Here is a 27,016-nt window from a genome sequence, read left to right as displayed (position 1 = left end):
TAAATAAATAGCTTGTTTATTAGTAATATGTTACATTATTAAAGTGCATTGAGAAGAGATAAGGGACGGAAGCTGGAAGGCCCCCGGCCCCAGGCCCCGCCCCAGACACAGCTGGAGAAGGGTCAGCTCTCTGCTGAAATCCATGGACTGGGGGCAGGGAGGCCCACTTGGAGAGCTCGGCCTGGGCCATCTCCACGGGAATTTTCACAGTTTAGCCTAAGTTAGGACATGTCCTGAGCTGAAGGTGGGAGGCTAGGAGCATGGAAGCACAGCCCCTGGGGAAGGGGGCTGAAGGGAAGGGAGGAGTCTCCCCCTGCCCCCCAACCCCCAACGCCAAGGGCAGAGTCCTGGAACCTCCCCCTGTGGACCCGGCTCCTCCTTCAAAATGACCACGGCAAATCTACCTAGGGCTCAGTTTTCTTCTTCGCTCTCCCCTGTCTCCCTCACCCACCCCTCCCAGAACCACCCCACACTGGAGGCTCATGCCCTCAGACCGGGCTCTCAGGGCAGAGCCAGCTCATGCCACTCTCTTCAAACCCATGCCTGTCCCTGGACTCCGATCGCATCCCAGGGAGCCCCAGCCTGGGATCAGCCCCCACCCCCCCCTTCCCAAGCCCTCCCTCTACCCGCCCCCCAGCATGTAGTTTTGGTATTTCATACAGATGCAGTCAGAAGTAGCTATACATGAAATAAGCCTAACATAAAAATAGAGCTTTTTCCGTCCTTCCGTCCGGAAAGCAAACATCCTTCAGTAAACATGCAAGGCGCTGTCCGGTGGGACCCAGGCTGTGAGGGAGGTGCAGAGGAGCAGCCTGGGTCTGCAGGAACGCTGGCCACCCAGCAGTGGGGCAGGGAAGGAAGCAGTTTGGGCACAGCGGTCCCAAAGGACTCAGGCCTCGGCCCCAAGGTCCAGAGATGGGGTCTCAGCTCCCTTCCCAAAGCCCACTGCCAGGCTGCTGGGCTCTCAGGCCAGGTGCATCACTGCATGAAGTCAAGTGTGAGGAGATTTCGAAAAATAATCTCAGGGAGATAACGTCTCGGGTCACTGATGGCCCCAGCTTCACAGTCGGTGCCTTCATTTTGCTGTCCCTCACTGTCCCCACCCCCACCTGGGCCTCAGCAGCCGCCTGCGGCTGGACATCTCCAGGCCCTTTGTCCCCCCCCACTGGATTATTTAGTACCCCTGGAAGAATCAGTGGACAAGGAGCTCCCGGGCCAGCCGGCTGTGAGTGTGGTGTTTTTCTACGATTCCCGGGCTATAGAAGCCTGGGGTACCCCCCAGCTCCTAGAAGCCCTAGTGAACCAGCAGGCCAAGTATGAGTGTGGGCAGGACTCCTAGCCAGAAGGAGGCGGCCAGGGTGCGGGCACGGCCCATGAGCTGTTCTGCAAGGTATCTGTCCTCAGGCAATAGCTCCCAGTGCTGAGCCTCCCGGAGGTAGGAGCCTTCTTGGGCCTCACAGCGGTAGTGACCGTACTGACGGGCCGTGAGGTTCTCGATGAAAAGGATGCAGCTAGGGCTTTGGTGGCCCGGCTCGCAGCTCTGTTCCACGTTCTCCTCGTGGCGCCACAAGTAGGTCGCATGGCGGGACTCCATGGGGCAGGTCAGGTAGTATCGCGAGTTTCGGGCCAGGGAAACCTTCTGCAGCGGGGCATCGTCTGTGGCAGTAGGGGAAACAGACGTGAGGAGGGGTCAAAGGCACCTTGGGAGTCTCTGGGTCCTGCAGATGAGGCTCCTAGAGCAAGGCTTCTAAGGGAACATGGTGGAGAGGGAGGGGATCCTGATTTTTAGTTACATTCCTGCATTCTCCTATATCCCCACCCCTCTCATAAGCACCCTATATCATGGGAGTTCCCTCCGCAGGATATGGGCCAGGGGCCCCCGACCAAGGCCATGCCTTCTGCAGATCAAGGTAACTGAGGCATAGCTGTGCTTCCTTCATCAGCCTGGGGCCCAAGGGTGGGATTCAATGAGATACCTGGTTTAGGGTTGGGACATTCTTTGTGTGGCTCAGCTGGGTTAATAGACTGCAGCACTGACCTAGAAGCAGGAGGAGCAAACATCAGCAGATGGGATGCTGCAGCACAGCACCCCCACTTATCCTCACGTGACCCCAGAATGATCCTCCCGTGCCCTTCAGTGCCTCCCCATTCTCGGGTCTGCCTTTTCTCGCAGCAAAGGGATTTGTCCAATGTACCGTTGGGAACTGTAGATAGACACGCAGTGGTCCTGGTCCCAGCCGCAGTAGGGATCTCGGGACATGAGGCAGCCATGGCAGCCCCCGCTGTAGACCCCACACATGTCCAGGGGGACTTGGCTCACTTCCCACTGGGAGCTCACATACAGCTTCCGCTGGAACGAGAGAGCAAGGCTGGGTCAGGCCAGGGCCCTTCACTGAGCTCTCAACCCTTGAAGAAAGGATTCTGCCACCTTGGAGGTCCTTGAAATGACATGCACACTGCAAACAGTGTAGCCCTCTCCCCCAAGAGCTGTCTGGGTGGTCCCAAGGGTGCAGACGAGGGTGGGGCAGCTCACCCGGTCAGCATCCAATGATATGGCCTGGATGGCAGCCGCGCGGTGGAAGGGCTGGATCTCCATGATGTTGAAGACGAAGCTGTGTCCCTGGTCCCCTGATTCCACCACCTTGTGAATGGTGCCCCTGTCTGTGAGCAGAGGAGGGGTCAACAGACAGAAGTCCGCCTCAGCCAGACGGCCTTCTTTAAGGCTGGGCTGCCAGGAAAATACACTGGCGGGGAGGGCTTAGGAGTCACGGCTCAGGCGAGTGTCACAGGACTGGGGTAGCATGGGGCGGAGACAGCTGAGTGAGAAGGAACATGGAGCCTAAGGGCAGTCTGGAAGTTTCCAAGGCTGATCCCCAAAGGCCATCCCCTCAGTGAGTGCCCCCAATATGCCAAAGGCTTATTGGAGGCTGCAAAATGAAAAAGCAAGCTGGGATGGTGGCCTCACCTTACCTCAGTTCCCCCTCCCCTCCTCTGCCCCGGAGGCAGGCGTTATCTCCCTTATTTTGCAGATAAGGAAAGGAGGCGCACAAAAGCTACGTTTGCTCAAGGTCACCCAGATGGTGAGCAGCAGGGAACAAACTGGAACTCAGATGGGTCAGAACCCCACCTCTGGCTGTTTTTTTTTAAAACTTGCCTGCCTCCGAGGTACCTAGGGGATATATTGTCTTTAATTGTTTATTTTCGGAGTGATTTTAGATTTTCAGAAAAGTGGCTGTGATAGTAGAGTCCTTGTCTAGCCTTCCCCCAGTTTCCCCAGCTGAACACCTTACATAACCTGAGTGGATTTGTCACAACTAAGCAATTGACACCAATGTGTTCCTATTCACTGGGACTTCATCTGGGTTTATGGGGTTTTTCCACTGATGTCCTTCTTTTGTTCCCGGAGCCAATCCAGGATTCCACGTTGCACTTGGTCTTAAGGGATATTTTAATTTCTGCAAACTCTTAGATCTGAAAAGAACCTTGGATTCCATAGGAGAGCTCCCAAGGTCACACAATCAGATTGTCTGCCAGCCCAGCTCTCTCTCCGCTGGCACCTGTTGGGGACTAATGGGTGTCCTGACCCTGGTCCTCCTAATCCCACCTCACCGACTGTCCCAGTTTCTAGAATAGCCTCCTCCTTTTCTCCTTCCATCCCCATTTCCCAGGGCATTATCTGCCCCCAAAAAAAGGCAGTCAGACAATGCCTACCTGAGACAGTTCTCTAGGCTCAATGTTTCAACCAGCAGGCTTTGAGATGTGGCCAAACACTACTTGGACCTGACCAGCCCCCAACACAGCCCCTGCCTCACCCGGGACACAGAGACACAGATACACACAGACATAGACACATACAGATAAGTAAACACACAGCGAGTCCCCATTGTGAGAGTTTCCAGTCTCTGTTGAGGACCTAGAGAATTCTTTATTTTTATCTGGCCCCAATATTTCTAAATGCTGCAGGCTCTAAATTGGTGTCTCTCCCATGGGCCACAGGGAAGATAAGAGATTCCCTCTGTCATCCCTGAGTATGTTTGTAGCCCATTCACATAGGAAGGGAGTAGCAGGGCTCCCTGGGCCCAAGTCCAGCCTTCCCCATCCTGAACTGTGTGACCTCCCTTCCCTTGTCCCCAATGTCCTGTGGGAAATTACTCTCCTTGAGATTTCCAGGAGCCAAACAATGACCCCAGGACTCTAGCTTCCAACCAGACCAACATGGCCAAAAAAGCCCCAAAGCGAGGCAGCAACAGGAAGCCACGTGAAGGAGTATGAACAATTGAGGGATGGGGCCTGGGCTCTGACGAAAGGTGCCAGATGTATAGGGTCCTCTCTAGTTTCCAGGAAGGCCCGTGGCCAAGCCCACAATGGCCTCCAAGGCTCTTTCCAGGATACCACCCCCCACCCCCCACCCCCACCCCACCCCCGCTTTGACCAAGACCTGAGATGAGGACGGAGACACAAAGTAAGCTCAGGGTGTACAAAGGCCTTCTAGAACAAAGGAGCATCTCTAGGGCATTCACTGAGTCCCCCCGAGGGAGGCCCCTCCAGGAAAGGAAGGGGAGACGCTGTCTCAAGTCTCCAGGAGGCTTTGCCATCTGCAACTCCTTCCTGACACGGCATTAATTCTTTGTGTCCTACCAGCTCTTCAAACACTTCCTCTCACCTGCATAACCCCAGAGTCTAAGCGAGGCCCCGACCCTTATTCTGCCAGACAGAGGCTCCCAGGAGGCCCGTTGCTCAAGCCCCCAACCCTGACTCACCCCCAGCTGTCCATGTATGTCTCTTCCCGTACCTTCTCCAGTGAGAGAGACATGGGGGCCAAAGCTGTACTTGGCTCTAGTGCATGCTCTTCTCTCAACTCAGGAGCTTTCCCTTGTCCTTCTGCCTCACCTCCTCCAGGAAGCCCTCCCTCTTTGCCTGAGCATCTACAGCTCGGTACACTAACCCCTCACAGCTCTACCCACTCAATTCTCTGTTTACACCTAAAGGCCCAAGCAGATGTTACCCTGCAGGGTTCTTTATTCCTTCCATAACTTTAGTTTTTCTTTTGGTTTTGTTTTTTTTTTTTGAAACAGGGTCTCACTATATCGCCTAGGTTGGTCTGGAACTCACTACATAGACCAAGTTGGCCTTGAACTCACCGAGATCTGCCTACCTCTGCCTCTAGAGTAGGGAGATTATAGGCGTGCGCCATAACAAAGAATGGTTCTTATCTATTTTCACAAAGTAAATCAGAGAGTTCTGGGATAGCCCATCACCTGTGGTTAGATAAAGGACATGGAAGGTCTCTCCATTGCTGGCTTGCATTCGGTGGACAACCACTTTCTGGTAATGGTACTTAGAGTGAAACAATGGTGTCTTCAGCGGCCCCATGGGCTCCACCCTCTGTGACACCTCTGGGTGACTGTCAGCTACCTGGAAGGTTTCTGTTGGTATGGGTTGCTTCTTTGGGAGGCACTGAGAAAGAGAAAAGAAGTAGGTCAGTAGGTGACTGGGAGGTGAGACCAGGAAGGGCTGGGGTCTGGGCCACGGTTGGTCAACAGCTCACCATGCCAGGTCGAGGGTTGGGAAGGCCCATGTGATAGCCCTTGAGCGAAGAGGTACGGAAGACTTGGTCAATGTCACCAAGAGAATACACGCAAACAGCTGAGTAGTTCCTGCAAGGATATACAAACCACTCCAGTAGGTGGCCCAGGATACCCACCTCCACTTACCCTGGTCAGGCCCAGGCCAGACAGGGCACAACCACAGCCCTCGGCCTGCAAGCTCTGTGAGCCAGGACCAGTCTGAGGCCGAGTTCGGTGCCTAGCATGTCAAACAAAGTTCAAACAGAGGAAGAACTAAGGGAGGGAGGGAGGGAGGGAAGCTCAAATAAGTTATCTCCACTGCAATCTCCAACCACAACCTTGGGTTCTGTTACAGCACCACTGAGTTCAGAGGCCACCTGTTCTACACGACCTAAAGAGAGAGGAAGCCCATCATGGGCTGAGTCATTCTCTGGGCCCTCCAGTCACAGGCTGCAGGGCGCTACAGCCTCAGGGGCCCAGACCTCCATGTCCAGACCAGTACGTGGCTCCACCCACACAGGAGCCAAGACCAGGGTCCTTCTCCACCCCCCAACACTTGTCTGCTTTGTTTCCAATCAATGAAAGTGATTACAGAGTGTGAATTAGCAGGCAGTGTTTGAGCAGGTGTGATAGCACCCAGCACCCCAGGAGAGGCCTCTCAGCCTTTCCCAGGCCTAGTATCAGCTTTTGGCACACACATGGCAGGAATCTACACAGGGCTTAGGGCCACACACCATGTGAACAGAGGCAGAAATACAACAGGACAGGCATCAATCACATTGACTGCCGCCGCCGCCGCCGCCGCCACCACCACCACCACCACCACCACCATCACACACCTAATAACAGCTCAAGCCTTACACCCGCAGTCTCTGCTAATGTCATTAACTATTTCTCACCAGGGGTTGGAGAAAACGCCATAGACCCTGGTGTCCCTCCACTGGCCACTGGGGTCAGGGAGCAGGAAGACATCCTGCAGCCGATTGAAGTTCCTGTTGGTGGCGGCGTCGCTGCATACTAGCATGGCTTTCAGGAAGGTGTTCCACTTGGAGACAGACAATGAACTCTCACCACCCTGGTCCCCCTGGAAGGGCAGAAGGCAGAAGATGCCCCTCAGCACCTGCCTGGGCTGCTTGACACACCAGAGACACCTGCTGCCGGGCATGCCAGCACCCAGGCTACTGCGGAGCAGGGCAGCCTAGCAGGGGCTGATGTCTGTGGAGATTCAGGCAAGCTTTCAGGTGGACTTCCAGCCTGGTGTGCCAGGACCCACATTGGGGCCCTGCAGATGAACACTCTTGGTCCCCACAGCAAACATGATCAGACACCTCTGCTACTTTCACCTCTGCACACTTGTACACAAACATACAACATAGCAAATTCACACAAACACAACACAGGTAAACACACGGGTACTTAGGTACTCACATGTTTGTATATCCAATATGCACAGACACTAGACCACATTTATTCACAGGCACATGATAGCCTGTGCACACAAATTCCCACGGTTTCATACACACACACACACACACACACACACACACACACACACACACACACACTCCTATTGTAAATACACAGACACATTCCCGCTCATCCAGCCACCCCTCACATATCTGGCTCACCCTGCACAATTGGGCCACTCGGGACACATTGAGAGGAGCCTCTGGGTTCTTGTCGGGATTATCCTCCCGGAAGAAGTAGTAGATCTTGTCATCATAGGCTTGGTCTTGGTGCACAATGGTGGCCTTGATGAACTGTGGGTCTGCCAAGGACAGGGTGAAAGGATATGAGGCTAGAAACTTGCGTGGGGTACCCATTTAACCTTGCACATCTCTCCCAGATATATATATATATGAACTCAGAACTTAAAGCCCCACGGGGCCCTTGACTCTAAAGCAATACCCCACACCTGTTATGTCCTCTTCTACAAAGATGTCATGGGCCCAGGAGCAATGACTTCATGCCTGGGGACCGCAGGAAAGCCCCTGGGGTGCCCATGTCACTTCTGCCTAATCAACAGAGCCTTAATGAGGAAGATGCGGCCTCCTGCCCAACATGGGTTCATGAGAAAGATGAACTTTGGCTCTCCGAGCCTCGTGCTAGGTCTGAGTTTCCCCTGTGTTTGTTCCCGGAGTAATTCCGACCCATCCGGCCTCCACACTCTTTTCTCTCTGATTCCTCCTCTCCCACAACTCAAACTCCTCGGTCCCGGCTGTTCGGGTCTGTGCCTTTCAGGGAGTCCTCTTGGGATGTATCAGGCTGTTATCTGCCATCCTGGGCATGCACACGCCCTGGTCCACCCTCAGCCCAACCTGACTCACTCTGCATGACAGTGTCACTTGTATACAGCTCACTCTCGCCCCGGATGCGGCGGAACCGGGGGATCTTCCCGTTGTATTCCTGCTTCCGGATGGTAGAGTACACTTCATCCCCTGGGATACAGTAGGAGGACATGTGGGTAAGAGCGACAACTTCCATAAGTCCTTACCCCAGGCTCGGGCCACTGAACACGGGGCTGACCCTCCTACCCCGCGCCTCCCGGGGCCCCTGTCACAGCACGGCTCTACCTTCAAACAGAACCAGGGAGTTCTCATCCGGGCTGAAGGGGGCATAGCCTTTCATCTCACCAAGTGACGTCACCACACTGTCATTCACCTGGAGGAGATCAGAGGTGCAGATAGCATCATGACCACCAGCCACTGTACCCTACAAGGGCCAGTTTCCCAGCCAGGAGCCTATTCTCGCAGAGATTCCGCTCAGGGCAATTCCAGGCTCAGAATCTCCCATCTCTGTCTGGCCGTGAGGGGCTGACGCCCACCCAGGAAATGAGGGCTGTTCAGGCACATGGGAAGGGTTCTCACCAAGTTCCAGCAGCTGGGTTTCCGGGCATTGGTGCCACAGACCAGCAGCCCATTACCTCGCCTCTCGAGAAGAGTGATGTAGTTCTCACAGTCCTGTGTGGGGAAGGAGATTGTTAGGTGGGGCAGGCCCAGCAGACATCAAGACCATCAGTCTTGGGAAAGAAGACATCCAAAATGGCCAACAGCAGCCCCCCAGGACAGCTGACTCTATCCCCCTTTGAACAAGACCTGTGTCAGGGGTCCATGTCTCCCCTCTGACTAGGGACCCTAAAACTGGCCCAAACTCCCGCAACCCCATAAGTCTAGGGAATACAAGGCAAAACCATGTACCCTCCCTTCCTCCAAATCTCATGATCTTCTTCTCCCTCTTCCCAAGGGGCCTGCTCTTTTTCATGGTCTTCCCCCATCTGCCCCGCTCACCTGTTTGTCCTGGCAGGACCCCTTTGTGGAGCCAATGTTTACCTGGAGGAGGGAGAGAGGCATTAGTCCCTCTTGGAGGGATGAGATGTCTCTGAAATGCTGTTCATGCAGCCACAGGACACGCCCTGGATGAGACTATTATTCTCATCTTCCATGGAGGTAATTGAGACTTGGAGAGGGTAAGCAGATTTCCCAAGGTCACATAGGCTCTTTGTCTGATACCAGGAGCAGAGCCTAGCAATCGCAAAAGGCAGGCTATGGGTCCAGGAATCCAGCTTCCCAGCCTGCCTTCCCCCATCAGTACTACTGGCCTGACCATGTGTGTGTGTTAGCCTCCAATTTTTCTCTCAGAGTCTGACTCTACTGTAGATTACCTGTTGATGCCTCCTCCCCCAGGAACTGTGTGTGAGGTTATGGAGGTAGAAGGACCTGTGTGGAAAGATGTGCCAGCTCCTTCACACTCCCTAAGGGCCCTTGCCAGGACCAGAGGTCAGGGATGAGGAAAGGTTAGGGGATGGGGCAGGGGAGGCCCAAGCTCACCGTGCGCACGGAGGCGTTCTTGCCCTCGGGGAAGCTGAAGAGGTAGACCTTGCCACGTCCACCCACCCACACAGAGAAGCTGCCAGGCTCATGGAGAAGAACGGTGTGTGGCTCAGGCTGGCCAAAGTCCACATGGTCCTGCCCTGTGCAGCATGAAGGAGAAAAACACCCTAAGGAAGAGGACCCTCGAGCTTCCACAGCCAGACCAGACCCTGCTGGCTAACCAATGCCCCAAGCTCAGGGCACTGAGGCTCAGAGACAAAGCCTGATTTAGGTGAGCCTGAGAAGTAAAGAACCCCCTCGTGGGCTCCAGAAACCACCTTTCCACCCACCCAAAGCCATGGTCCCTTCCCCACAATGTGTATTTTCTCAGAGTGAGGGGCATTTTAGGGACCCCGGGGAGAACAGACCCCTTTCCCAAACACACACACACAATCCTGAGGGGCTGGACAGGTATAGGGAGACCATCACCTCTGTGCTGTGAGGGGATCTGCAGTCTCGTCCACCTCACCCAGCCTCCTCAGAAGCAAACGGCAGGACTTAGAGGCACCCCACTTAGAGTCCAGATAACCAGGCAACCATTTTACTCACAACTCCAAATCTTCCTTTGAGAAGTTGTCTCCAACCCCTCCCAGGCCCTCAGTGGGCACCATTTCAGAGCTGGAACAAATCTCAACGTTCATTCTTTCCCATTATACAGTTGGGGAAACAGGTCAAGGAACCCATGACAGCAGGTGGGTAGCAGGCCCTAAACCAACCCTCCCGCTTCTGTCTCTCAAGCTAACCTCTAGCTTGGTTCCGTCACCCAGATGCCAGCTCTTTCTGGGTCTCAGGATCAGCTCTCTCTCCCAGCAACTCTGGGACAGGGGACCTTCAAAAATCACAGGCTATGCCTTTCAGCAGAAGGACTGACCAGGGCAGTTTTGCCCAAAAAAGAAACTGTCTGCAGCCACCACCTCCAGAGAGAGGCTGTCTCCTCTCTAGGGACATTGTTGCGGTTGTCCGGGTGGCAGGACTAAATGACAGGGATGGGATGGCCTATGGCTATGCCCTGGGCACTCAACCATAGCCTCTGTCCCCTCGTCTCTGATTAGCCCTGGCCTCACCCCGGAATCTGGTCTAACCACTGTTTTTTCAGCTGCGGCAAACTTTGGGAACAGCCAGTTTGGCAGAAACCGCCAAGCAGGACATGACCCAGCCCAAGCAAAAAACAAACCTGCCAGTTCCTCAAGGTCTGCCCTAAATCCTCCTTGCTGCTGCCGCCACTTAAGCCGTTGCTACTGATCCTGCATCCATCAAGAGCAAGGAACGGCAAGAGCATACCGTGTAGGACTCGTGCCTCCGTCCCCTTTCCTGAACACACACTTCTCCACAGCCAAGTGGGCCCAGACAGACAGTGGGAGTAACTCAAACTCTGCATTTCTGCTGTGGCCTGGCTCACTGTGTAGGGGAGGAAACCGAGGCCCCTGGGGGACAAGCCTGGCCCAAGGTCACATCAGCAAGCGGGACAGATTGGTTCATCCGGACAGTATCAGTTCTCAAGAACACTCCTGGAGATGTGAGCCTGGCTGGCTGCGGCGTGAAGCGCTGAGTCTGCTGCCCTCTGACTGGCCTGGCTCTCCTGGGGCATGCCGCAAACAGCCTGATCCAGCAGTGTGTGTGTGTGTGTGTGTGTGTGTGTGTGTGTGTGTGTGTGTGTGTGTGTGTGTGTGTGTGAGACACCCTACCTCTTATACCCTAGACCCCAAAGCTGCCTCTCATTAGCCCCAGATGTGCCGCGGAGGGGCTGAGGGTCCAGCTCTGGGCTGCTGTCCGGATAGAGGTACTTAATGGTGGCAGATCCCAGGCGGGCACCGTCCTCCAGCTCTCTTGCAGCTGGGATAAAAATGCAAAGCCGGGGTCAGCAGCTCCCAGACACACGTGGTCTCCCTGACTCACGGCTCTCCTTTCACCCACAGCCCAAGCAGCAACCTGAGCAGCAGGTCCCAGGCAGCACGGCTTCTCTTCCACTGCCTGAACATCCAGGCCGGGAGCCAGGAGCAAGGTCCACATCCGCACCTGGGGATGTTGGGCTACTGAGACCCACAGCCCCAAAGCCAAGGAAAAGAAGCACTCACAGGCCGTGTTGGCCACATGCACCAGATCCTTAGCTCCCAAGCATCTGGATCAAGGTCACACCCCCAGGCCTCAGAGAAGAGCCAGGCAAGGCTAATGTACAAGTCAACTCAAGCGGGAAAAGGCACCAGAGGGGACCACGAGGGAGCCTTTGTCTTGGAGGTAGCAGGGCTGTCGAAGGGCAGTCCTGAAAGAGTCCAGCCTGAGTGTGGAGGCACCAAGGACAAAGTCTGAGAGGGACCCATCCCATAGAAAGCTCACTAAGCAGATGGTCCCAGGAGGGAGCTCGGGGCTGCTCCCAAAAGACGCACAGAAGCTATGAAGGGCAGGGGAGAGTGTCAGCAGCCGAGTAAGGGCAGCACTCGGTTGATCTGCAAGCCTGTTCCACTCAAACCCTGGCAAGGTCAACGTGGGGGAAGAGGCAGGGACGGCTGGCCCCATTTTGCAGAACAAGCAGGAGCTCCTAAGCTCTCCCACGACTCTCACCGGCCCTCCCGTGACTCTCAGGTTCCTGTCCCTCCCAGATCTGTGCCTGGTGATGTGTTGCGGACTAGGGGAGGAAGGGGATGGCACCAGCTCAGCCCCAGGACAAGACCTTGGCCCATTCTCCACCCCGGCCCCAGCCCAGGCTCCCGCACTGCCCGAGGCCCTCAAAGGGCCTGATTGTGCCCGGGAAGTGTCAGAGCGGCAGTTCCATGAATACATGAAAGGAAGCTTTGTTCAGGTCGGCAGGAGCGGGGGCTGGGGGCTCTGGGCAGGAGGACTGCCTGGAAGTGAGGGCAGCAGCAGCAGCAAGGCCTCATAGCCAGGATCACCTCAGAGAGAGCTGGGCCATGGGCAGGGACAGATTCAGGGCCCTGCCTAGGCAGGGGCTGAGCGAGCTGGAGTCTCCCTTTAAAAGGGTTAGGCTCAGTGTTTCTATCCCTAAACGCTTTCTTTTTGCCGTCTTGTGAATCCAAAGATATGGGGAGACAGATAGATAAAAGCTAGACTGGCCAGGAATGGGGAAGGGATAGGCAAGCAGAGGAAACAGCGTGACCAAAGATGGGAAGCGGACTGTGTGATCGGTGCAGAGGACAGAGGCCACAACTGCCGCCTGACAGAGAACCAGTGAAAGAAGAATCCAGAAGCTCAGGCCTTGGTGGTGGGGCAAGGGAGGCACAGCTAGCTCCATCGAACCCAAGGACATACCAACCCCACTGCCCATCGCCCCACCACCACTGCCTGCCACCAAGGAGCAGGGTCAGGAGTGGCAATGTCTCCCATCCTCTGGCAGTCCCCCACCTCCCACCTCCTGGCTCTCCCTGCTTCCTTTCCATCCTGTGTGTCTAAAAGGAGCACCGTCTGGCACCGTGTCTCCCCCCTCTCTCGCCGGCCTGACGCATTAGTGGCTGACTAAGTGGTAGCTAAAAGCTCCCAGAATAACTGGGGGTTCAGGCAGGGGAGGGGGCTAGGGGCACACAGAGAGGACATGGCCTCAAGGCAGGTTAGGCACAAGAAAGGCCACCCCCACCCCCATGTGACTCAGAGCCAATCCTGGCTCTCCTGAGCAGAGCAAGAACATCCCGGGGCTGTCCCATACCTGGCTGGACCCCGCCTCCTCCTCCTCCTTGCAGTTTAGGGTTCACAAAGCCTAGCTCCAGTTCTAGCCAAATGTAAGTGTTGGGAAGGTGGACCAGGGAAAGTGGTCCCATGCGGACACAGCACCCCTGCCAGGGTGCCCATGAGGCCTTGATTATGTTGGGGGCAAAAGTCAGGTTTGAGTCCTTTTGAGGGCCCCTCTCCCCTCCCTACGCCCCGTCCCAACAGCTGACTGACTATAGGAAGTGGGGATGTTTTCTTTGGGGAAACGGTGGGTTTTTTCAAAGCAGGCCTGCCTAATGAAGGATCTGTCTCCTCTCATTCACTCTGGATGTTGTTGCCATCTGGTCCTGTCAATCCCCAGAGCCTGGATGCTTGGGAAAGAGGGAGGCAGGCTGGGGAGGATGGAATGAGGACTACTGTCCGCCAAAGGAACAACGAGGGCTGCTGCTTGACCCACTGAACTCATCAGCCTTGCATGCTAACCTCCAAAAGCCCTTGGAAAGTGGGCAGAGAATGGCAGGAATGTGGGCATCCCAGTAGGGAATGCCTGAGTCAAGTCGCCAATGAGCAGGAGCCTGGCCAACCACATATCTGGCAGGGACCTCCTCCCACACTTGTGTCCCACTTTGCACTTAGAGGCCGACTCACAACCTCACCTGACCACGCATTTGGCAGAGAAAAGAAAGAAGCGCCATGTGGTCTCTCTACCCTTTGGAATCTCGCACTACACACATGGAGAAGGTATACAAACAGCCACGAAGCTGGGAGACTCAGAGGCCAGGGAGGCTGGCCCAAGGGCTAATACCCAGGGGAGGCTCACAGACTTGGGTACCCATCATGCCACTGCATCTCTCTAGAACCACACTCAGGACTTCTTTGAGAGACTGATGTGAAAAAACAAAACAAAACAAAACTGTCTGCTCACCCTCCCTTTCCTCTGCATCACCCTCTCCCTAGACCTCCACCCTCACCCCATTCACCAGGAGCAGAGTCACCAACTTGACAAATGAAGGGAATCACCCACTCACCTCCCAGGTAGGGCCCTGATCTCCCGAGGGCCTTTAGTAACCCAAAGGCATGACTAATGGAACTGTGAGTGCTGAGCAGGGTGGTGAAGGGAAACCTCCCAGTTGGTGGCAGACACACAGGGACAGATGTTTCATTGGCTCTGCCTCTGATATAGCCAGGAAAGAAAACCATTTCCAGATGGCACCGACCTGGTGTTAAAAGCAGATTATGGCTACTATCCGGGTCCTGGTAGCAACACCTGTGCCCGGCTGGGCTCTGCCAGGCAAGTGCTACACCAACACAGGTGGCAAAGCCCTAACGTGGTAGTCACCCTCGTGGAGGAATGAGACACCCACCCTTATTATCAACAAGCTGTGTGTGCTACAGCCTCCACCCACTGCCAAGGTCAGCCATGGCGGGAGGGGAGGAGGTCTCAGGTGTTGATCCAGACTCAGCTCTGAGAAACCTCCCACTTTCATTGGCATCCAGGCAGCTGTTGTGGTTGTGAGCTGGGGCAGGGCCTTCCTGAGTTCAGTGTCGCCTTCTGCGGCTGGTGGGGATGGGGGGTTACTGGTTGGGTTTTATGACCCGTCAGAATTCCAGGAACAAGCACCAAACAGTCAAGATTAAGTTCATGGGCCGTTTGGGGGGAAAATATGAGTCTGTGTGTGCTGAAGGAGTCAGATGCAGCTTTCTGAAAGTAGAGAGAGACAGTAGAAGCAACATCCTCATCTGCCTGCACTGGCTAGCCCAACAAATCCCCCACCACCCTGCAAAGAAGGCAGGTCAAAGGTCTGCATCCCCATTCCACAGAGAGGAAAACTAAGGCCCTTTCCCAAACCACCAAGGGCTGGGACCACTCACATACATTACTGTGACCAGAAAATCAGAGGGCTTAGCTGCTGGACCAAGTTCTGATGAGAAGTACATTTTGGGGGAGCTGAACTGAGCAGGAGTCAAGGGCTCAGGTGGAGATGGAAGGTGGTCCCAGAGCCCAGTAGGAGTGGAGAGGGGCGCTGAGCTCGATCCCAGGAAAAGCAGGAAGAGCAGAGCCAATGCCCACACCCTATCTAATTCCCATCCACTCTTTGGCCCAGCAGGTCCCCAGAGCCCTAAAGGTCGTCTAGTGGCTACTTCAAAGCAGAGAGTGGGCAAAAGTACAGAGTCTGCTCTTGGGCCCAGAGCCCGGGCTGGGGTGGCAAGAGAGCAGAGGACGGCTACCTCAGGGCAGCAGAGAGGGAGACAGGTGGAAGACCGTGGTGAAACAGAAGGTTCCCGGCCTCAGCTTTAGCCTGGACCAGCAGGGGACACAGTGTGAAGGCAGCCAGCCAGCACAGCCCGTTAAGGAGAACTGGCAGGGTCTGGGGTGCCAGAAATGCATTCCAGGAGAAACCAGAGATGCTGCAGCAGGAGGAGGAGGAGGATGGAGAGAGGAAAGGGACAGCGATGGTGTGTGGGGCTAGCCCTAAGCCCGGCGCTTCAGGAACACCGTCTATCTGCCAGGGACTACTCTACGTGATTTTTAGATCTATTAACTCAGCCAGTCAGTAAGCTCGTGCGATGCCTGGTCTCTTATTAGTTCTGTTTCACAGAGAAGGGGTATGAGGCCAGGAGAAGCTTAGCAACTTACCCAGAATCACACATCTGGGGATGCAGCAGGGCAGACTAACTCTGGTACCCGCGTGTATCCTGCTGCACTCCAGGCGTGGACTCTCAGGGACTTCCAGGGCATTCCCTTCTATACAGCTGAGGAGCCCAAAGCTGAGGGCGGCTAGCGCTCAGGCAAAAGCTGCTTGCCACCAAACGCCTGACCTCTCTGCTTGTGACACCTTGTAAGTGTGGGTGAGTAAGCATGAGTGTGCAGGTGCAGGTGGAGCAGGAATATAGGGTGCCGTGTGTCACCTTCACCCTAAATGCTAGCCAGTATGGTTAATTGGGAAGACAAATCTCCTGGGATCTCTGTCTCTACTAGGCAACTTTGGGACTGGGCATGCACACCAGTCCTTTTCTACTTTTCCCGGCCAGTCAACACTCACTGAAGCACTCATCCTCTCTGCCCGGGCTCTAAGCTCAGGACCTCACCACAGCTCCCAACTGCCCATCCCAGTAGGGCCCAATTCCCCCAAAGCAGGGCAGTCAAGGCTCACCTATCTGTGAGCAACTCCATCATGGCTAACTCCCATCTCCACACAACCCGCGCTCACCGCCCTTGTCCTTCCTCCGCTGCATGTGGCTCTCACCTGTCCTTGAACGTCTAGCCCAAATCCCCTGGCTCCAGGAAGTGTTCCAGACTGCTCCCCGCCCTCACTACTCTGCCCTGTACTCCCTGACTGTGCTCCATCCACCATCTGGCACACAACACCTTCTCTGAGATCACACTGTGTCCGGTGGGGTTTTACCTGAGATGTGGGGTACTGTGAAGAAGGACCCCATCGTCCATTGCCAGGGCTGGACGAGACAGGATGGTTCAGACAGTGGGAAGGGGTGCTACTCTTGAGAGGAGTAGACATCTTAGAAGAGGTTCCTGGGCCATCTATGGGGTGCAGGGCTTATCATGGTGACCTTACTTGATAGCAGCAGCTGTACCTCGCCCTGTGTCCCTAACCCTTGCTCTAGCCTGGCTCTTCTCCTCTCCCTGATCATATTACCCACACCGGCCTTCCTTAGCAGTCTTGGCTCTGCACCCCTGACTTCCCAGGGGCCCCTTTTCCATCACAGGCATGAGCCCTACATCTTAGTCACTAACGGCTCCCTGGGGGCAAGCGCAGGGCTTCTTTTGCTTTCCCTGTCCCAGGAGCTGAATCAGGTGCAGGCAAGGGTCAAGGGCTGGCTGCCCTCTACAGGGAGGGTCCCCAGGATGCTGGCCCAAAGCCCAGGGTCTTGATTAGAAGCAGGGTACAGGAGGCCCCGCAGGATCAGCCTAATCCCCAGGCTGCTGTGGCGGTTAAATCCAGATTAGCCTGAGCCATGACACAGAGCAACCTGAGACCTAAGCTCTGCTCAGCAAAGGCCAGACATGAGGTACACAGAGCGGGGTCCAAATCTGAGAGTCTAAAGGGAGTATGGTCTTGGTGGGTGTGGACAGAAAGTCTCTGGGCTCAGTTAAACTGGCCAAGGCGGCGATAGGCTTTCGAAGTCCTCCACCCAGAAACACATGAAAGCAGATGGGACATTGGGAAAGGGCAGGGAGCTGAGGCCGCCAGTAACCTCGGGGCAGGAAATGCAGCCTTGACTCCAGCTCTGCTTATTTTGCCAATGACCTTGAGCCAATTCTGCCATCTCTGGGCCTTAGTTTCCCCATCTGGGGCCGATGTGGTTGGCCCAGCTTCTCTCTGACATTTCTCTTCTCACACCCTGAGCTCTGCGCTGTCAGGCTGAGTAAGCTGAGGACATCTCAGAAGGTTCCTCAGTGAAACTGAGAAAGAACTGACAGGGAGGAGAAGGGAGATTGAGGAGGTGGGTAGGCATGGGGCAGAGAAGATGCCCTGGGGCAGCAGTGGGTGCTGGGAAGGAAAGAGGAGGGCCACAGGGTAACTAACCATCAGGCTCCGGGGAAGCATCAACTCTGTGGCTGTGTGTTCTGGGTAGAACACTCAGCAGAGTGTCACAGAGGAATGGAGGGACCTTGAAGAGGGCAGAGTACAATCCACACATGGGACAGCGGGACCAGGGTGAAGGCCTGCAGGAGGAAAGGGCTTGGAGAACCTTCCCTCGTGGGAAGGCAGCAACTTGGGGCCTGGGCTGACTAGGGAAGGAGAAGCCGCCGGTCTCTGTGGAGCGCGGACTGTGGCCTTTTCTTTCTCCTTTCTCCTGTCCGCCTGGTCCACCGAGGGCCAAATGGTCATACGCCTGGCAGCCAGTCCTTCTTGCAAGGCCAGGGCAGATCAAGAGCCTGTCTCTCCTGTCCCCAAAGAGGAGACAGGCCTCTGGGATAACCAAAAAAGGAAACTAAGAAAAGCAGAAGGCTTTTTGAGCTGCTAGCAAGAGGTAGGGAAGTGTGGTCAGTCTCTTATGACACAGCCACCCTGAATGAGGTACAATGATGGGCGTAGAGTGGAGGTGGCGGAGGCGGGAATGTCAGCTGAGACGCTAGCAGGCAACTCTGGGGTCATCCGTTCTCACCACTGCCCCCTGTAGGCTGAGCCTCACAGCCCACCTGGCCTGGTAACTCCTCAAAGAGGACTGTGCGGCTCACTCTGCTTCTCCCACGTGTAGAGAACCTCATCTGCAACCCAGAAAATTATCTACTCTCAGAAGGAACCGAGGTCCCTGGAAGGGGAAGCTGGTCAGAGGGATCGGGCCTGCCCTGTCCGCAGTACAGGGCCCGGATACAAGGGGGTTTCTTCTGCCTTAGAGAGAACGCAGAGAAAGGGCGTCGTGGGCCTCCCAGACGAGACCCCTCCTCAGAGTGAGGAGGGGATGGGGACAGTCCTAGTGTCCCTGGACCCCACCAGAAGGCTGCCCAAGCCGTGACAAGGGGTGAAGCTCAGCCATCATCTCCTCCAAGAAAGCTTGTTGACGCCAGTATAGCAATGCACACGCCCTTAGTGCCAGCCCTAGGGAGGCAGATAGGTGGATCTCTGTGAGTTCAAGGCCATGGCAAGTTTCAGGCCAGCCAGGGCTACACGGTGAGAGCCTGTCTGAGAGAACCCCTGGCCAAAGCCGACTCAACTCTGTCAGACAGGTGCAGCCACTCCTGCCCTTCCTCATCCAGCCTCCTGCCTCTGCCATCTCAGCTTTACCGCTTCATCCAGAAAGCCCGCGGCCTCACAGACTTCCTCAGCACCCATGACTGCCCTCCATTGTAGGTCCTGTCCCAGCCCTTTAGTGTGTGTACTGGTTCATCTGCCCAGTCTCCCTCCCTACAAGGACACCAACTCATTTCCTTTCCCTGCTGGACCCTCAAGCCCAATCCCAGAACTGGCACAGAGCCGAACTCACAAAGAACCTGTTGAATGTGTGTCCACCCTTAAGGCCATCAGCCCACAGGCCATTCCCTGCCACTGATCCTTGACTTTCAGCCCATGATAGGAAAGAGAAGGACACAAGACTCAAGGATTTCCCCTGACTGCCCCGGTTTTAGTTACTTAACACCTGAATGGGCCACTCGGTCTCTGCTCCGCCCTCCTCGGTCCAAAGAAAAGGGAATCTGGAGGTGTTATGGGCCAGCAGTGAAGGAGACACTCACTACTTCTGACATTTGCGGACATCCGAGGAAACAGAGGTCCAGAAAGAGGCAAGGGCTCACCCAAAGTCACACAGCAAATGAAGCCAGAACAATTAGGCCAGAACCAGGCTCCTGACTTCCCACCTCTTTCTCCCCAAGGCGCCAGAGTCAACTCGGATCTGTACCACCATCTCTCTGCAGCCCTGCCCCCAACACCTGCTCTTGGAATCCTCAATGTTCAGCCCAGATCCATCACAGAACTTGGCAGGGAGCTTCTGGGGACATCACCAAGCATCTCTTCCAGCTTAGGAAACCCCCTTTCCTCTTGGGGATTGCCCCCCCCCAGTTCTGCAGGGGGGAGGGTGGTTTACCTTGAAGGTGATGAATTCATCTAAGTCCCCAAGGGGGCAGGGATTTCCACTGGAAATGCTGATGCTTGGGGAGCCCCAGCTGTGACCTCATCCCCTGGGGGAGGTGATAACAACCCCCCTACCCTGGGGAGTGGCCCCTTAATGGCTACCCAACAGCTCCCAAGTCAACAATAACATCCTGTTGTTTAATTGGGCCAGAGGGGGAAGAACCAGCTGGGCAGGTAGAGACCGGAGCTGGGACTGTTTGCCTTCTGTGGACAGGCTAGCTCACTCTGACGTGGGGGTCAGGACCTCCATGGGCTTCTCCTTCTCCTCCAAATATTGGTGGAGCAGGGGAGGAGTGCATAGCATACAGAAGCATGCAAATCTCCTGCCTCACCACACCCTCACTCACCTGCCATCCACTCCCTTCCTGGCCCCTGCTTGAAGGAAGATCAGAGTCACCCCTTTACATTGTTAACTGACTCATGTGTGAGTGATGCCCTGTGGGGACAACCTCCAGAGCTCTTCCTGCTCCGGCAACCTCTGAGGGTCAAAGACAGGTGCAAGGCTCAAGGATCCCCAGCAGTCTGTGATGGAGCACCCTTCCCCCTGGTCCAAGCTGGTCTGCACCAGGCCTTCATCTGGCTGCAAAGGCGGCAACTCTCTTAACAACTGCAGTCTGGGACCCTTTCAGAGTCCCCTGCTCTAATCATTCCCGAAGGCTTGGGGTGAGGGTGTGGGCCCGAGCAAAGAAAATAAAGACATTTCTATACCTATCCCAGTCCCTATTCTGTCTTGACTCAAAACTAAACTCTAAATCTATGTCTTGTAGAGAAATGGCTACAGGGCTACCACCGTCCTTAGTCTAGTCACCCCTGAAGGTCCCTGTCCTGATAGACAGGGCCCTAGGCTTATGGCAGAGCCTTGGCGAGGGGGTGGGGGGTGGGGTCTTCCTCTCACTCTATGCCGGGGTTTGCCCTGTCCAAACTCCCTACTACCCGCCTGCCATGTGTTACCCCATAGGAGGCAGGAGGCAGCTGTCAGCCGGGCACACTATCACCAGCTGGTGACCCTAGGGGGTGGGGGCAGGTGAATGGCAGGGCCTGTCTGGTCAGTGGGGCACCTGGCACTTGTGAAGGAGATTGCAGACTGTCCTTGGACAAGATTGGTGAGTGTCTGGTGGATCCCAGCCAGAGGGGGTCAATAGTGCATTACCAGTGTGGTCACAGCCGTGGAGTGCAAGCGGGGGAAGCTGGGCACGGAGATGGGCTGGGAGCTTGAAAAGTGGGTAAGAGGGCTGAAAGCAGCTTTAAATAGCCTCAGGGTAAGTAAGGACTAAGTGCCAGGGATAGAAGGGTATGCATTAAGTGCTAACAAGTGGGTATGCATTAAGTATGCGGTGGGGAGGTCAAGGAAGGATTTGGGGGGACAAGCGTGCTCAAATGAATATAGAGGGAGATTCCACAACACTCAGACATAACCATTTGTCTCCTCCGGAGCACTCATGTACTGTGCTGTGCAAGACACAAGGGGACAGAGGCAAGGTAAAATGCTGGCAGGACAGAGGAAAAGAGGCTGAGTGGGTGCAAATGCCCGGTGTGCAGTTGCCCGCCATGAGTGAGAGGTCCAGGGCGCCAGCTAAGCTTTTCCTCTTCCACCGAGTACACCTCTGTCTGGATGACGAACTGGAGACCAGAGTACCTCATTTCTGGTTGGAAAACCATCTAAATCCTTCTCCTCTTCATAACCCTGGACCAGGACAGGTTCAGGGTCAGATCTGAGCCCCTACTTGGATAGTGAGCGCCCATACTGCCCAGTGACCTTGGGCAAGTCACATTCTCTCAGCTGCTGCGGCAGTTCGGGCCACTCATTTTATGTGGGTTTCCCCCCCTTCCCCTGCTAAGAATACCTGCCCCAGATAATGCTCAGACTTCCGCAATCCCTGCAAACTGCCAAGGCATCAAAGGGTCCCCAGTAGGGACAGACTGGACCAGGACCCCCAGCCCCCGGTATGAGTCTCCCATCACTACTAGAGGAGGGGCTGCAGAGACGCCAAATTTGGGTACAGAGCTGAGTTTGCCTGGGGGCGGGGAGGCATTTGTGTGCAATGCAGGGGAGGGGATCTCCGTCCCTAGCGGCAGAAAGCCTCCAACCCTAACCTAGCCAGCTTTCTGTCCCACTGTACAGGGGTCTAAACTGAGATACCCCAGGGGAAGACTCCTGTCCCTCAGGTTCTCCTATTCATCACAGCCCTAAGGCTGCACACCCCTCCCCAGATACGCGGCTTGGGGGGTCCCAATGGCCTCGCCCCACCCAATGGGCACTATCCCCCTCCTCGTGCTAGCGCCAATTTCTGGTGACAACTGCCACGTGCGGGCAAGGGGGGAGCGGCTGGTCCCAGCATTAGGGAGACAGCGCCCAGGTGCCCGGAGCCCCGGCACTGCACCTTGTCCCGAATCGCCGCAAGGTGCCCACCCCCTTGCCTGGCCCGCGCTCCGGGCCGGGGCGGGGGCGGGGGCAGGCGGCGGGGTCTTTGTTCCCGCAGCCCGAGCGCAGCGGCGGCGGCAATGGGTCCGCGCCCCCTTCACCAGCCCATCCTGAGCCCCGCGTTCCAGCAGAGCCCGCAGCTCGCAAGGAAGGGGTCGGGGTGAGGAAGCTGGCCGGGGGGAGGAAGGGTCCTGTATAGTAGACCCCGCGGCGGAGAGCCAAAGAGAGCCGCGGCGAGGCAAGGGCCCGCAACCTCCCCCCGCGCTCAGGCGCTGCGGCTCCGGCTCGGAGCTGCTGTTGGACTTGGAGCGCCACTTAGCCGGGCCCGGGCCCCAGCCGCTCGCTCACACGCTGCAGCGCTCAGCCCGCTCCGGCGTGACAGTACGCACACTCACATACACTCACCCGGACCCACACGCTCCCTTCGGGGCCAGCCCGAGACCTGCAGAGCTGCGCACACGCACTCTCTCTAGGTGCCGCACACTCCGCACCCTCCCCGCACAGCGTCCGATCCCGCGCCCCGCCGGCCGCGCGGCGCCGCCTACCTTTCCAGACGGCGGAGATGCGGGGTCCGCTCCTCGAGTGGCCTTGGGCGGAGGCGGCGGCCACCCAGAACAGCAGCAGCAGTCGCAGCCGCAGCGGGAGCCCGAACCGAGCCGGCGGGCTGAGGACGCGGGCGCGCGGTGCGCTGGGGGCGGCACGTCCGGGAGGAGGAGGCGTCATCCCGCAGCCCCGGAGCGACAGCGGCAAGCAGCCGAGACTGAGCCAGCGCCCGGCCGCAGGCAGAACCTAGCGCCAGGAGGCGGAGTCAAGCTCCTGACCCCACCCCACCCCTCCCCCCCGCCCCTCGCAGCCTTTTCTAGCTTTGCCGGTGGCCCCTAGCTTGTGCGGTGCCCGGTGCCCGCTGCTAGGAGAACCTTCGCCACCCGCTCTCAGGCAACTCCACCGGGAGAACCCAGCTGCGAAGAAGACAGACTTGTGATCTGTCATGAGGAGCAGGCCCCATCCCTCCTCTGGGCTTCAGTTCCACTTCCCTCACCCCAGTGGAAGGAAAGGCCTAGGAAATCTGGAAGGAACACTCAGCGCGTGGATGAGTCTAACACCGGACAACCCGGTTGCAGCCAGCTAAGTGGTTAGTAGTTAGAGAGCCATTTTCAGAGAATGGGCTTGCCGGAGTGGGACCCAGCTCTCTGCTGATCCTATTGGCCCGGAGCAAGATGCTTTCCTCTGTGGAGGAGACAGAGGAGGTCGATGATGTGTGGGGTGCCCACAACGCCCCACTATTGCTCTGCCTGAAAGAACACTGGGAATTTTTCATCTTGGCCTGGCTCCCTCCTCTCCCTCTCCTTTCTCCTCCCTTCCCCAGCCAGCAGCCTTCTGGGCTGCCTCCCCCCAGCCAGCTGGTGTATGCTCAGAAAATCCAAACTCATTTCCATGTGAGCTGAGGGGGATATAATTAGGAAGGCCCCTTCCCCAAGAAGAACGTGAGGGGGACATCCTGCACGCCCACAGTCAGGGAGGCAAGGTCAGACCAGTTGAAGGGATCCCTCTGCCTAAGGCCCGGCTACCTACCAAGGGCGACCTCATGACTTGGTGGTGGCTCCCTCGGAGGGTCCAGGCCCCAGCCCCTCTGCAGTCACCTGAACAGCCCGGGGAACTCTGTCGCTAGCTTATAAACTTGGAGTCACTTGCTCTTTGTAAAAGGGTCTCCTGTCTTCCTTGGGTCAGAGAGATGGTTCAGACTCTCCACCTCTGCTTGTACCCCAGGGAGCCATGACTGAAATCCATGAAATCCGGGCAGTTCCGCAGCTCTTCATCTAGTGTTTACTGTATATGTAGTCTAAGGTGTACTGCACCGAGAAGAGACAGAGTGAGGAAGAGGGAACAGAGGTAAACAAAGACTTGACCTTCAGAACCTACAGACCTAGACCTACTGAGCATGCTGCAGACACAGGCAAAGACACTGGGCAGGATGCCCTGACCTCAGAGCCGGCCCTCTTCACTGCACCATGGCCAGGAAGGTTTTGATAGCATGGATTGTAGCCCTGCCAATTGCACATTCTGCTTCAAGCTTTTCTCTCCATTCCTAAAAGCCCCAAAGTACCTGAGCCAATAAGGTGGATTCCTCCAGCTCTCCAGCACTGGGATGTGTGGAGGGGTCTAGGGATACTGAAGGGTTAGGCCCCTTCTACTACACGGAGCAACTAGCTTCATGATGCCCAGAATCACACACCCAGATAGGAGACAGCTGAAGACAGCCCAGGAACTCCTTTCCCAGGCCTGCACTGGATCTTATGGCCCTAAAGCTGGAAATCTGACTGGCCCAAGGTAGCTTCTAAGAATGACACTTGCTTTCTAGCCCAAAGACTCATTTGCTAGACAAGTATGGCCTCCAGTGTCTTCATTTCTGTAAACGATTGAGGCAAGAAGAAATCACCTATCTCTGCCTTTAAGAACCAAAGATTCGAGTGCATCTGAAATGAAAACATTACCCATGTGCACAGTAACTCATAAGATGCAGCCCACTTCCGCCTACATCATTCTTGTCAGACCTACATTTTTTTCCCTCTGAGTAAGAAAGCATAACTACATCCTAGGAAAGAAACTGAGGCATACAGGACATCAGGGATCTGTCTGAGGTCAATTGGAAATGAGTAAGACAGGAAGCCAAGTTTTCTGATTCTAGTAACAATTGCTAACAGTGTGGTTACTATTACATGCTATGCAGATTTCACTGCCTCATTTTAACTCGGTCTTCATGATCCTAGGAGCTAGATGCTATTATTCCTTTCTCTCTCTTTATAAGCAAGAAATTTAAGGCATAGAAAGGAGATGCAATATACCTAAGCTTGCTCAGGTGGACAGAGACAGAGCTGTGACTTTAACTCAAGTGGTCTCAACAGGGCCAACGCCTTCATCTCCATCAGTATAATGTACCCTTGCACTATAGCTCTGGTACATGGCTGCAGTCTGGGTCCAAACAATCCTCAGAAGGACCCAGACAGGGCTAGGTTACCACATGCTGTACAGAAGGGCAGGCCAGGGGCCAGACTCAGCCTCCTAAGCAATAGGAAACAGATGGAAAGTAGGGGTAGAAGCCAAAGAATGTTTTTTCCAGGCTGCATGCTGTAGTGAGAAGTAGTGGTACTAAAGGCCATCTTCTCTCCAAGACAGGCCCTGGGGAGAAAGGGCCAAGCCAGATGGCAGCCCACTCCTGGGTCCATGATTTGAAACAACAGTTTTATGGAGGGAAAAGCAACTGGAGGGAACAGGTACCAGCAATAGTTTTGGGGCTCCTTAATCAAGTAACACTGAGCAATCAAATCAAAATAGTTTAGGTAGTGATGGCCCTGCCTGCCTTATTGGAGTCCAAAGCTGACTCTTGAGCCCAAACCAAGGCATAACCCCTACTCATGACCAGTGATGGGAAATGGTCCAGAAGAGGAAGCAACAGATGCAGATGATGACAAGTCTGATAGAAGCAATGAGGCAGGGCAGACAAGGTGCAGCCAAATCCAAGAGGCACCCTTGGGGAATCAAAGGATCCGGACACATGCAGATTGGAGCTTCAGGACCCAGAAACAGCAGAGGTCCTGGGAGTCCATCCCAATATTCCAACAGAGCCTCTTACCCTTTGGGGCCAAACTCAGCCTGCTTCTCCATTTCCAAGCTTTCATCAGCCCTGATTCAATGCCTAGACACAGCCTTACAGGAATAACCTACCCAACAAGAAGCCTATGGGAAGTGTATAACATGCATTGATGTTGGCCATCATAAACTGCTCGTTTTCATGGATACAATAATCTAAGAATCTAAACTCTTGGATTATTAGTAACTAGGGTCCTTTAAGTAGCCTCCTCATACAGGAACCCATCCCCTGCTGTTAGGTCTCTACCCAAGCCTGCCACTAACAACAGGAACTATTTACTCAACTTCATGACCCCTTATTGTCAGAGGTAAACAGACCAGGCAGGTCACTCATGACCTGAGTAGGCTGGGCCTGTGGAATGATGTTTACAGGGGAGACCATGGGGGCCACAGGAAAGTCAACAGATAGGTGGTGGTCTGGTTTTTCATGTGGAGTTGAAACTTAAGTCTTTGCTCAAACTCTCTGGTTTAAAGGTATCATCAAATCAAAATATCGCCAAATAATTCAAAAAAGTTAACAAGGATGCATAAGGCCAAATAAAAACAGGTTTTAGGAGCTAAAGAGATGGCTCAATGGTTAAGAGCACTGGCTGCCCTGCCAGGGGAGACACATTGTGTTCCCAGTATCCACAGGGTAGCTCACAACTGCTGTAACTCCAGTTCCCAGGAAACTGATGGCACTGCATGTATATGGTGCACAGACATGTAAACAGGCAAAACATTCATATGCACAGAATAATAAATAAATGAATGAAATTTAAAGTTTGGAGGAAAAAAAAAAACAGGTTTAGGCTACATCTGGACCTTCAGCACACCATGTCTGTCTGCCTCACAAGCATGGCATAACAGATTAAGTTACCATTGTCCATGGCCCGCAGGCCTAGAAGGCAGAGCCTAAGTGTGCCTGGAAAGGAGTGCAGAGGAACCCTGTTTAGGTTCTACAGATCCCGGGACCACATCTCACTCCCCCCACCTCCAGACCCCCACCACACTGCTCTGGGGCTTCTGCTTCCTCTACCTAAGCACACACTACTTAGCCCCTCTGGTCTACACTGCCCAAGGCCACCCTATACCTATATCTGTCTTCCTAGGTGGATTTTTATTTGACCCTACCCTAAATTACTAAAACCCAAGTCTGGCTAGCCACATTAAATGAGATGATAATGTAAAAATCCACAGAGAAATATTTAGTGAGGACAGGGAACTGGCAGAGAAGAGCTAGACTCATTCACCTTCCCTTAAGACAGTCGGCTCACCTCA

General features: G+C 55.1%; 1 protein-coding gene across 2 annotated transcripts; it reads right to left on the bottom strand.

Annotated features, from left to right (window-relative positions):
- Nucleotides 1–22,905, bottom strand: Sema7a (semaphorin 7A (JohnMiltonHagen blood group)). Of its 2 annotated transcripts, none has more exons than XM_006971515.4 (14): nt 22,654–22,905; nt 9,395–9,537; nt 8,855–8,896; nt 8,435–8,527; nt 8,141–8,228; nt 7,895–8,005; nt 7,196–7,335; nt 6,467–6,651; nt 5,549–5,657; nt 5,259–5,457; nt 2,534–2,661; nt 2,196–2,350; nt 1,977–2,038; nt 1–1,656 (listed from the first exon to the last, which is right to left on the bottom strand). In XM_006971515.4, the coding sequence occupies exons 1-14, from the start codon at nt 22,829–22,831 to the stop codon at nt 1,295–1,297; spliced, it is 1,995 nt and encodes a 664-aa protein (XP_006971577.1). In that variant the 5' UTR covers nt 22,832–22,905; the 3' UTR covers nt 1–1,294. The 2 variants fall into 2 exon arrangements, with proteins under 2 accessions (XP_006971577.1, XP_076432490.1); XM_076576375.1 differs by lacking the exon at nt 22,654–22,905 and adding an exon at nt 10,611–10,778.
- Between the last annotated feature and the right edge of the window lie 4,111 nt (nt 22,906–27,016).

Source organism: Peromyscus maniculatus, chromosome 7, assembly GCF_049852395.1.
Source record: "Peromyscus maniculatus bairdii isolate BWxNUB_F1_BW_parent chromosome 7, HU_Pman_BW_mat_3.1, whole genome shotgun sequence".
Taxonomy (NCBI): domain Eukaryota; kingdom Metazoa; phylum Chordata; class Mammalia; order Rodentia; family Cricetidae; genus Peromyscus; species Peromyscus maniculatus.
The sequence above is the reverse complement of the archived record's forward strand: the minus strand, read 5'-3'. Positions and strand labels throughout refer to the sequence as shown.